Raw genomic sequence first — 12,124 nt, forward strand, 5'->3', positions numbered from 1 at the left:
ACGACTCGACAGCACATAACAACAACAAACAATATTTTTTTAAACTAAAATACTACAAGGTAGGTCTTAGACTTAAAATTTGGTATATATGGTAATTTTTTTTTTCCAATGTCCTTTGGTCTTGAATAATTTTCCCTTTTAGTTGTAATTTTGTGCTTGTCTTTGGTAGACAACAGTTTGACAGTGTATAGTCACAGGGAACTCTGTTGTTTGCTTCTTAAAATTCTTTTTTTTTTTTTGCTTCTTAAAATTCTTAATCTTTATTGTCCTTTAAGGTGTTAATTCATACTCTCTTCCCCAGGTAGTAAAATTACGGGTGATTGTTAAAATGACAAAAAGCAACTTTCCATATTATAGAAGTATATCTATTTATAATATAGTATTATATAAACTTAAGTCTGGCATTTTGCAAATCGCATGATCTTTTTATTAAGATGTTTTATCCACTATATTGAAACTTTTTAAAGATTGTAACTTAAATGCTATTGAAAGTAAAGTGAATGTATGAATAACTCACTTTTATGAGGGGAACTTTGGTCGTATAGCATTTAAATTTAAAGCATTTGACTGCTGACTGAAAGGCCATCTGTGGGAGAGACATAGCAGTCTGTTTCCATAAAGACTTAAAACGGCCTTAGAAAACCCTAGCCTTTTGACTTTGGCCTGTATGGTTACTGCAAGATGAAATCTACACCAAGGCAGTGGATGTGACATTTGATTTTTTCTTTACTAATACACTTGGTTTGAAGCATGTTCAGTGACTAAATTGATCCATAACATAATGGTACAATTCTACTTTAAAGCAAAACCAATTGGAAAGAAGTCCCTAGAAGTCAAAAAGCCTGGCATTGTGAAAAACAAAGACTCTACTAAACCTTTGATGGAACCAGGTAAGTCTAAAATAATAGTCATTCAGTGAGGATTCACGCCCCCCTTAAAGCCTTTTGGCCTTGTGGTTTACAGTTCAGACATCATCTTTTAAATTATTAGAAAATCCCCAAAGAGATAGTTCTGTTTTTCAGAGAGAAGCTTGAATGACTTTGACTTAAATAAGGTCAGCCTAAAGATGACTTGTTCAGATCATTATTCTTGGACTTCTCCCATTGACTAACAAAGACTATTTCTTGCAGAAAATTCTGATGTTAAGACCAATGTGGAAGACAAAGCTGCTGAAAATAGTATTAAAGAAACAGTTACAGGTAAGGAAATAAAAATTTACTTTTTTCTTAATGTATTTATCAGTAGAAAGAAAATGGTAATGATGATAAAGTAAAAGTCTTAATTTCATGTTACTCTTGTATATGTGTATTCACCCATGCGTACATTACAATATTAGGATTATGCTTAAGTGGAATATCTACATGAAATGTTATGTTCCTTTGTCTCTTTAAGCAGCTGCTTCAAAGAAAACTGAAAAGCACGGACCAGTCAGCAAGGTGAGCTTTTCTAAGGATTAAAAGATACACAACATGATGATATTTATTACTAAAAGGACAGTTCTTTTTTGTTTAAAGAACATGTATAATACATAGCATGAAGGGGGAAATTAGTTTATGACTTTACTAATACGGTTTCAGGTAAAAAACTTTGAATGACAGAGTAAGTCATTAAAAACTGTAATTTTAACTGAGAGTAGCACATTGTAACAAAATGGTTTTTTAGTAGATACCAGGTTGTGAAAATCAGTAAAATTCTGCTTTTTCTCAAGATAAATGCAAGATATTTTAGTGTTTAGAGTACTAATTATTTTTTAGCATAGAAAGGGCTTTGTGGTTATGTTTGAATAGCATGAAGTTTACTGTTTGTTTACATTTCGATATAGCTGTCATATTAACATCTCATTAAATTGTACTTAGATTTTTAGTTCATTCAGTTGCTAAAAATAAAGGTTTTTTGTTAGTAGATCTATTCTCGAAGCAATTACTAAGTAATATGCCTTAACTATATTGACTGTTGTTGTAGTTTAAGAGGAATATTTGAAGCTCCAGTAATGTATATTAGTCATTTCAAACATTTGTCTTCTAAAAACTTTGAGAAAGAAATTGGAAAACTAATTATTCCATGTATTTTTTAAAATGAACATTTTATTAAAGGTTTTAAATTCGATGTTTTTGTCCAGCCAGCCCCGTAATTGATCAAGGTTTACCCAGTGTAGATGCATTTATAGGTGCTAATCTCACTTATTACTTACAGTATGACTTTAAATAAAAACCAAAATTTTAATGGAAATTTCACTTACTGCTTGTTTTGAAGGAAACAGAGGGAATGTGTGTGGTCCTGGTGGGTAATTTGCCTACTAAAGGTTATTCTGTGGAAGACATTTGTAACCTAGCCAAACCATTTGGTGGTTTGAATGATATTTTACTTTTATCATCCCACAACAAGGTAAGAATTTGTAGTAGTTCATAGTATCTATAAGTACATTGAAAAAAAAAGTTACTAAATTCACAAGACTACAAATAAAAATCTTTTTTTTTTTTTACAAATAAAAATCTTAAGCTGAACACCAAAATAATGAAACTGAGGATGAAGTTAACAAAGGACAAATGTAGACATATCTTGATATTAGTTGCCACGTAAGCATCCTTCCTGAGAAATATTTTTTCCTGGTTTAATAAAAAATAGTACATACTGGGTTTGGTTTGTTTTGTTCGTTAGCTTCATTTGGTTTTTAGTCATTTTCAAATTAATGGTTTGATCAGATAACATTTTCATGGTGGGTGAAATTAATTAGAACATAATGGTTTTTCCGCAGAATTTTTTTATAAAAAATATTTTATATTTTCAATATGGTGAATGCAGTCCTTAAGATTTGCCTTTTAAAAAATTTTAGAGTGCTGTTTAATAAGTATTTTTAACCATTCTGACACTCAAATTATGCCAACAAACATAGAATAACTTGAGGTTTTCTACATGTTCTAAATATTCTATAGTAAATAACTTTTGCTTTTACAATTTCAAAAACCACACAAAATTTCTTTTTATTAAAATTACCTTGCAAGTGCAGTAATTTGAGGAATGCACTTATTTAATGAAACAACATCATTAGAGTGGCAATTAGGAGAGATCTTTAAGAGTAGAATAAATATATATTTGATGGTAAATGTAGTTTCTCAGTGTTAACCACAATTTGTTATGATCCACACAGTCATATAATATGACAAAAAAAGTATATATCTATACTGTTATTTGTAAAAAGTTGTGGCTAACATAGAAAAGAGCAGGAATCCCAGGATACTTAATTATGCTATGTGAAACCTAAACCGTGCAAACTTATTCAAACAGAGTAAAGGAACACTGTGATTTCAAATCAAGATTGGTGTATGACAGGGTTATATCCTTTTTCTTTACCTTTTAATATCTGTGCTGAACAAATCAGGAAGCTGGACTTTATGAAGAAGAATGTGACATCAAGATCAGAGGGAAAACTTAGTTGCAGCCTGCATTATGCAGATGACATAAGTTTGCTTCCTGAAAGTGAGGAGGACTTGAAGCACTTGCTGTAGAAGATCAAGGACTACAGCCTTCAGTATGGACTAGATCTTGACATCAAGGGAAAAAAAATCCTAATCATGGGACCGATAGGCAACATCATGATGGAGAAATGATTGAAATTGTTAGTGATTTCCTCTTACTGGATCCATAATCAACAACGTTGGTACCAGCAGGCAAGAAATCAAAAGATAAACTACACTGGGAAAGTCCACAAAGACCTCGTCCTAGTAACCAAGAGCAAAGGATGTCAGTTTAAAGACTAAACCATGATCTTTTTTCAGTTTTTATGCATCTGATTGTTGAGTGGAGAATAAATGACAGAAGAGGAGTCATTAGCTTTTGAGTTGTGGTGCTGGAGAAGGGCACGACATATGGGCCAAGAGAACAAAACAAATTCTCTTGGAAAGTCCGGCCAGAATGCTCTGTGGAGGCAAGGATGGTAAATCTTACCTCACATACTTGTGCATGTTTTCAGGAAGTGCCAGTCCTTGGAAAATGATGACTTGCTAAGAAAGGTGGAGGATCAGAGGAGGACTTTCAACAAGATGAACAGGCACAGTGACTAACTGTGAGCTGTCCTGTGACACATAATGAGGATGGCACAGCATAGGGCAGAGTGTAGATTGATGTTCATGGCGTCACTAAGAATTGTAGTTGACGCAGCAGCACCTAATAACAAGTACAACTGTTTTACTTGATAGAATAATCTCAGCATGATCACGTACGTTGTCATATGTCAAAATTAGATGCCACTCATTGACGTACTTTAAGCAGGTAACTTTGGTATGGAAATTCCATCTCAATAAAACTTCTATAAAACGTAAATTATAGTATGTGGAGAGATAATATAGAATTAATTTCATCTTAAATATTTTTAAGTTATTTGCTTTCAAAAAAGAGATTCTTCCTTTTTAAAAATTTTTACAATTTCTGTTTTTAAAGGCATTCATAGAAATAAGTAAAAAATCTGGAGATTCTATGGTGAAATTTTACAATTGCTTTCCAATATCATTGGATGGAAATCAGCTCTCATTGAGTATGGCTCCTGACAACGTGGCTATAAAAGATGAGGTACATTTTGCCATTTTTCCTAGAATATCCTTAAATGCCGTTCCAGGTTTATTGAGGTTCATTATCTTTTCTAGTTTTATTTTTTAATCTTAATGGTATAAATCACCTTTTATAATTTTCTTAGCTATTTTCCTAATCTTGCGATTTATTTCATAAAACCTTTTTATCTGATTTTCCAAGCTTTCCAGCACTGGATCTAGCTGAAGTTTTGTCTTGATCCAAGATACTTGGTATCTAGTAATAAGAGCAATCTGTCAGTGGAAGGTCTAGGGAGTAGAGAGCCTGGGTTCAGATTTTCTTGCCGGTTTTGTGGTCTGAGGTAATGTGGTTCTGTTCTGTTCTTCATCCATAAACTTTGAAGTACTTGCTTCATAGAATATTTTTGACATTTGAAAGAATTGACTCTCCACAAAGCATCTATGTTTAGTTAGTGTTGGCTTTAATTTTTCTTTTCTTCCTTTGTTGCCAGGTAATTTTTAAATCATCTAGAAGTACTTTCTGAGTCTGAAAGGTTTTCCAGACCCTACCATCCTACTGTTTGAGAGTTACTGCCATAGTGTAGGAAACATTTTAATCATATCTTTTGGAATGGAGAAAAACTGTTAAAAATTATGTTGTCTACAGCTGACTACTCCTTTGTATGTTCTGCATCTACCCACTTTCTATCATCCAATCTCAGAACCTGAAGATTAACTTTTTCTCAAATTTATTTAGTCACCAAGACTCATTTCTCTTAACTAGTAAATATTTCTGGGATTTGTTCTCTTGTCATCATTTTATATACATCATTGTTAAATCTTAAAATAGGTTTTCACACAGAAAGAAACAAGTCTTTACCAGGGCTGGGAGAGTAACCCAGGGCAAGTCAGTGGCTAGTGTGTAGGTATATATTAACTCCAGTGGAGGAAAAAGCAATGTTCAGTGAAGATATCATCAGCACAAAGTGATCTGTTAAAGGAAGACTCTGGGAGGAACACAAGATTTAAAGGCAAGGGGCCCTTTAGAGTAATGAGAGAAGATCTTCACCCTGAAACCCACAGCGTCCCTTTTCAGCAGGAAGTAGCTAAGAGAATACGCCGTCCCCTTTTCCTTATGACTCAGGGTGAAGTCTCTCTCAGGGAGGAGTGATAGGGAATGGCAAAGGATACACTGACAAAGAAGATTAATCAGAACTGGCTTTGACAAGCACTGTGGCATTTGGACAAGAACAAACTGGGAGGAGGGTAGAGAGAATAGTGCAACAATGAATGAGTGGAAGCCCAAAATCTCTGTAAATGTTTATGTTTATGAAAATTAATAAAATATAATTAAAAAAAAATTGATACTGTTAACATGCAATTTCACAATGATAATAAAGTGAGTCAAAAATTAAATTGCCATTGAGACTAACCAGCTAAGCCTTTTCTTAAAGATTAACATTTGATATATTTGATATGATTGTGTTATACTTAGTCCTACTGTCAAAGAATTGATGGCTTAGGATTGTGATCTTGGCAGAAAGAACAGATAAATCTAGGTGGAATGAGATGCAACCAGGGTGCTCCTTAGAGGCAAGTATGGTGAAACTTCATCTAACATACTTAGATTATTTTTCCAGGCGAGGCCAGTCCTTGGAAAAGATAATCATTTTTTAAAAAGTGGAGAGAGGTCATTGAAAAAAAGACTCCAGTGAGATGGATTGAAACAGTGACCGTCACAGTGGGCTTAATATAGCAGGAATTGTTAGAATGACCTGGGTTCAGATGAGGTTTCGATCTCTCACAGGATCCCTGTCAGTCAGAGACTTTTCTATGATACTAACATGTTGAAATAAATAGAAGTTTAAGACCCTTACTCTTGGTTTCCACATTCCTATCCTGTACGTGTCAGTCTTCACATAAACTAGCCTCCTCTGCCTTTAGTCACTATATGGCTTGTCCCTCTTGACTTTAGAATTCACTAGTTCTGGGTCACTGTATACTTATGTACTTCTAGTAGCTTGAATCTTTGTTCTTCCCAACCCTTATTTTGCTTAGCTCTGTTAGTTTTATCATATATCAAGATCGTGTTACTGTCTTCTCATTTTATTTTTTTTTATTTTATTTTATTTTTTTATTTTTGTGTGCGTGTACCGTCAAATCAGATCTGACTGGTACAGGAGGAGATTGTCCCTTCTTCCCTGGCAGAGCATCTGGTGGATTCGAACCGTACACCTCTGGGATTGTAGTTGCAGCTCCTTACCACTAGGCCACCAGAGCTCCCCTGTCTTCTCATTTTAATGTTACTCCTTTTTATGAATTTACATGTTTTCTAAGTGATGCTTGTCCCAATTATTTTAATCCATTTGAAGCAATGCCAGGAATTATGGGAGGGATGGCACGTGTAGGTTGAGACTTCTACAGAATTTGAAGGCTTTCCCCATTTTCTGAAGTTTTGGTAAATGCAAATTTGTAGAGGTTATAACCCTTTCCTCCTTTCATCTTTTCAGGAAGCTATTTTTATGACCTTGATTAAAGAAAGTGACCCAGAGGTGAGCTTTCCATTTAAATGCTTTTTGTTTCTTTGCTTAATTACAGAAACACTGGTTTTGTTTCTTCACTTTGTAAAAAAATCAAAGATAATTTTAGTACTAATTTGAAGATAATGGGGATACAGAAATGCCAAATGGGGCTTCTTAGTAAGAAATCATGGATTAAGATAGTCCCTAATAAGAAATTTTCTTTTCCCAGTCAAACTGAAGTATATATAAAGTGGCAAAGTAGATCAGTACTATGTAGAAGATGTGTTAGGTAGATTTATTGATAGAAGAAAGATTATGCCTACTATTTTTTATGCCTACTATTTTTAATACATTGTTTTACTGATCACACAAACCTAAGTCTTCACTAGCTCAGTCATTCTTTTTACTCTTGAATATCTGACCCCTGAAATGTTGAATTATTGTTACTGTTTTAGTGTAATACTATAATACTATTTCTTTTTTTGTGTTTTGTTTAATAAAAACCACTATAGGCTAGCATAGAGAAAAACTATAATCGATTTGTACACTTTGATAACTTGCCTGAAGATGGACTTCAATGTGTACTTTGTATTGGACTTCAGTTTGGAAAAGTGGTTCATCACATATTCATGAATAATAAAAACAAGGTAACAGAAATCAACTTTCTGGGAAAAAAAAACACAATTTATTCTTAATGGTCTGTAACTTTTAATTCTGCTTCTGAACCAGTGCATTTTAAACACTCTGACATGAAGGAGGAGATCGTCTCTGTCACCTTAGAATTTCGGTTTTTAAGGGATTTAACTCTGGGACAAAGATAATTTAGTACAAAGAACATTCTCTACCTGGGAAGCTGAGACCTTAAATTCAGGTTATCTTTGTAATTTGAGCCCGTTAGTTTTTACTTTGCCATCTTGTTTATAAAATGTGATGTTGCAAGGTGTTTTCTACAGTTCCTTCAGTGATAAAGCACACAGCATTGTTTGTTTAGATATTCTGGGATAAAGAATAAAGAAAATAACCATCTCTTACTTTCATGATTTAGTTCATTACTTCTAACAACCTAAAAAATACTAATATTTTTACATTGGCTCTACCTTCTATATTCCGTATTTATTTCAGATACATGTCTATTAAGTTAGATATTGAGGAGCTGTATGATAAAAATCAGGGATTTTTTTTTTTTAGGGATTCATTTTTAACTTGAAAATGTTAAGTGCTGTTGAGTCCATTTCAGCTCATTCCATCTATTTCATGTATGTTAGAGTAAAACTGTGCCTCTGAGTGATTGTGGATCTATTGTCAATAAAAATTTATAGAGACTTTGGATTTCCATTCATTCATTGTTGCATTTTTCTCCCCTTCCGACCCTCCCCTCCAGTACACTCCTCTCTTGGAAAAGAAAAAGAAAAATTATTTCATTGTTTTATAGTCCCTCCCTCCAGGTCAATTCCACTAGTCAGCCTTCGCTCTGGATTCCTGTCATGACAAAAATACCTAATCACATACCCCTTGTTAAAAGAGTTTTCTCCGTCATCTGACTCAATGCCATATACATTATGTAACCCATCTTTCTCAGTCTTCCCCCAACCCCGATGTCAGTCTTATTTTACAACAGTGGCAGCATATGCAGTATTTGTCCTTTGTGACTGAGATATTTCACTCAGCATAATGTCCTCCACGGCCACCCATTTTGAATAATATTGCATGAGTTCCTTGTTCTTCAGTGCAGTGTAGTGTTCCGTTGTGTGACTGTACCACAACTTCTCTGTTCATTCATTTATTGAGGGGCACTTAGGTTGTTTCCAACTCTTTGCTATTGTGAACAAAGCCACAATAAACATGGGTGTGCCTATATCTGCTTGGGTGTCAGTTGTGGTCTCTTAGGGATATATCCCTTATAGTGGAATTGCTGGGTCAAATGGAAAGTGCCATACTGCCTTCCACAGTGGTTGCACCATTTTACACTTCCAACAGTGAGTAAGGGTTCCAGTTTCTCCACAACCTCTCCAGCATTTGTTGCTTGCTGTTCTGTTAAATTTTGCTATTCTGACTGGGGTGAGATGATATCTCAAGAGTTGTTTGTTTTGTTTTTTTTTAAATTTTATTTTATTATTATTTTGTGTGTCTGTGTACCGTCAAATCGGATCTGACTGGTACAGGAGGAGATTGTCCCTCCTTTCCCGGCAGAGCATCTGGTGGATTTGAACCATGCACCTCTGGGATTGCAGTGCAGCTTCTTGCCACTAGGCCACCAGAGCTCCCCTTCAAGAGTTGTTTTGATTTGCATTTCTCTTAGAGTTAAGGATTTTGAACATTTCTTCATGTGTTTGTTAATGTGAATGTCATCTTCGGTGAAGTGTCTGTTCATATCCTGTGCCCATTTTTCAGTTGGATTATTTTCCTTTATCATATTCTGGTGCTCAAGGAAAGTCCCTTATCTGACATGTCATTACCAAATACTTGTCCCAAGTCTGTGGCTTCCCTTTTTACCCTGTTGGAAAAGTTTTTGGATGTGCATAGGGATTTGATTCTTAGAAGGTCGCATGCATCTGTTGTATCTTCTCCTGGTTATAGGTTTTTCAGGATACTGTCAGGAAGATTGTTTATGTTGTGGATTAAGACTTTTAAGCATTCTTCCAAGCTTTTCTTTAATAAAGTTTATAGTCCTTGGTTTTTATCATAGGTCCATGATCCACCTTGAGTTGCTTTTTGTATATGGAGTGAGATGGATCTTGCTTGAGTCTTTTGCAGATAGTTTTCCAATTTTGCCAACACTATTTGTTAAAAAGGCTGTCGTTTTCCCACTTAATTGATTTCATCTCCTTGTCAAAAATCAGTTGACCCTGGATAGATGGGTTGATTCCAGGTTCTCAATTCTATTCCGTTGATCCATGTGTCTGTCATTGTACCTGTACCATGCTGTCTTAACCATCACAGTAGTGTAGTAGGATTTTAAAACAGGGTGTGAGATACCTTCTACCTTTCTTCTATTTTTAAGGAGTGCTTTGCTTATTCGGGGCTTCTTTCCATTCCAGATGCAACTGGAGATTGCCTTTTCCATTTCGTTGAAGAGTTATTGTGGATCTTGTAGTTAGCAGCCAAGCATGTTAATCATTATGCTAGGACTTCTGACAGTATATACTCTGTAAGAAACATCTAACTGATGAGTAAATACTAATCTTATTAATGAACTCAGGTGTACCAGTGGTTAGGAATTGCCAAGGTACACAATTTGAATCCACCAAGCCGCTCCATAGGAGAAAGATGGGCAGTCTCCTTCCATGCCTTTGAAAACCAGATGAAGGGTCAGCTTCTGAAAAAACCTTATGGAAGGTCCGTCTACAACAACACCTCTATTGATACATATAGCATGTTTGATTACTTTAGAACAAGTGTGATTTGGGATGACTTAATAGGAATTCTGAGCCTTTGTTCTAGACATGCTAAATCTTTTTTTCAAGACAGCTTTGGTAATGTAGACCTTAGTGATCTCAAAGGCTGCATTTCTCTAGAGATTAAAATCAACCAGCAGCCACTTGAGAGTGCTGTGCAGTGTATTCCCATACAATATACAGTCTCAGAAACTCTGTGAAGGATCAAGGATGATTCAGTTCTTACTTGATGGCAGTAAGTCTGTAATGTACCTACTATGTTCACCTACCTTGCTGTGTTTTAAATACCTATCTTTGTTGACTTTAAAATGAGGATTAATTTTACCTTTATATTTGAAATTGAAAGAAAATAATACTGTTACTTTTTTCCCCTCTCCAAAGGCAATTCTTCAGTTAGACAGTCCTGAGTCAGCTCAGTCAGTGTACCACTTCCTGAAAGAAAACCCACAAAACATAGGAGACTATGTGCTGACCTGCACCTTATCTCCAAAGATAGACATACTAGAGGTAAGAGGTGTTTTGGGTTTGGGTTTGTGTGATTTGTTTTTTTGGGTGGTTTTTGTTGTTGTTGTTTTGGGAGGGTTTTTGTGTCAACTTTTGCGCTTTCAGAAGATGAAAATGTAAATAAAGTTAATTCTCCCAAAAAAAGAGGATGTACTTTGAAGTTAGTAACAAGAACTGTTTTCTTGACAGTGTGCTCAAGCTAGCTTTGATTATGATATTCCTTCTTTTTAAAATATTTTTGCACTTTATTAAATTTTTCATGATTTCTGGAGCTGTAATTGTTTTGCTGTTATTAGATTGGCTCTTGAGTCATGGTGATCCTGTGGACAACAGATTACAACACTTGCAGGTTCTGCATCAGCCTGAGGGCTGGCTACATATTAGGTTGTAGTGATCCAGAGTTTTTGTTGGCCAGTTTTCAGAAGTACATCTCCAGGCCTAGTCTGGCTTAGTCTGGAAGCTCTGTTGAAACTTTTGCTGTATTTTAACAGAACACTTGTACATGAAAGGTGCCTGCACCTAAGGTCCATTGATTTACCAACAAAGCTGGATTTCTTGCATAGAAGCCAAGAATTCTACCACTAAACCGTCATAGCTTCCTAGAGCAGGATAAATTTGTCTAAAGTCAAATGGGATAATTTTGAAAACATAGCACGCAGAAGCTACTTTGAATCTCTTATGTTGGTATATTATAAACTGGTTTGTATAAGAAATTTCGTTGGTTCTTAGTTAACATATGTAAGGTTATTCCATCTTGGGACAAATAACATTCAAATTCTTATTTTCTTTAATAAGTATTGTATTTCAATGATAAGGCTTTATATTTTATTATAATACGATCTTTTGTTTGTTAACCTATCTAAAATCTTAAAGTAGCTCAAAACCAGAAAGGATTTCACCATCTAAACCCAAATAAGAGTCATTTCGGGTACAAATTTAAACAACGTTGTTTGTTTTACTTTTACACTTTCAGATTTTTTAGCCTTTTTTCCTCTCTCAGGTTACTAATTATACAACTGCATTAAGCAATGACTATGCAGACGTACAACTACAAATACTGAGATTAAATAATAAGAAAGTTATGTATAATACTGGCTAGAATTGGCATTTTACTTCTTAGGACATTATTCAAAGTTTTGGTTGGTTTTTTTTTTTAACTTTAGGTTTATTTTTCATTTCA

The 12,124-nt window shown here is 34.7% G+C and overlaps 1 protein-coding gene across 2 annotated transcripts in view; it reads left to right on the forward strand.

Annotated features, from left to right (window-relative positions):
• The window catches only part of ZNF638 (zinc finger protein 638), a 60,390-nt gene that overhangs the window by 28,130 nt on the left and 20,136 nt on the right, over positions 1 to 12,124 (forward strand). For both annotated transcript variants that reach the window (XM_006880866.1, XM_006880865.1), the window contains exons 12-19: positions 804 to 890; positions 1,131 to 1,199; positions 1,393 to 1,436; positions 2,254 to 2,385; positions 4,438 to 4,566; positions 7,034 to 7,075; positions 7,558 to 7,692; positions 10,822 to 10,963. In XM_006880866.1, coding sequence (XP_006880928.1) covers positions 804 to 890; positions 1,131 to 1,199; positions 1,393 to 1,436; positions 2,254 to 2,385; positions 4,438 to 4,566; positions 7,034 to 7,075; positions 7,558 to 7,692; positions 10,822 to 10,963 — 780 coding nt within the window. The remainder of the gene's footprint in view (positions 1 to 803; positions 891 to 1,130; positions 1,200 to 1,392; positions 1,437 to 2,253; positions 2,386 to 4,437; positions 4,567 to 7,033; positions 7,076 to 7,557; positions 7,693 to 10,821; positions 10,964 to 12,124) is intronic.

The sequence above is a fragment of the Elephantulus edwardii genome, unplaced genomic scaffold, assembly GCF_000299155.1.
Source record: "Elephantulus edwardii isolate Elephantulus edwardi_28Jun2011 unplaced genomic scaffold, EleEdw1.0 scaffold00011, whole genome shotgun sequence".
Lineage (NCBI taxonomy): Eukaryota > Metazoa > Chordata > Mammalia > Macroscelidea > Macroscelididae > Elephantulus > Elephantulus edwardii.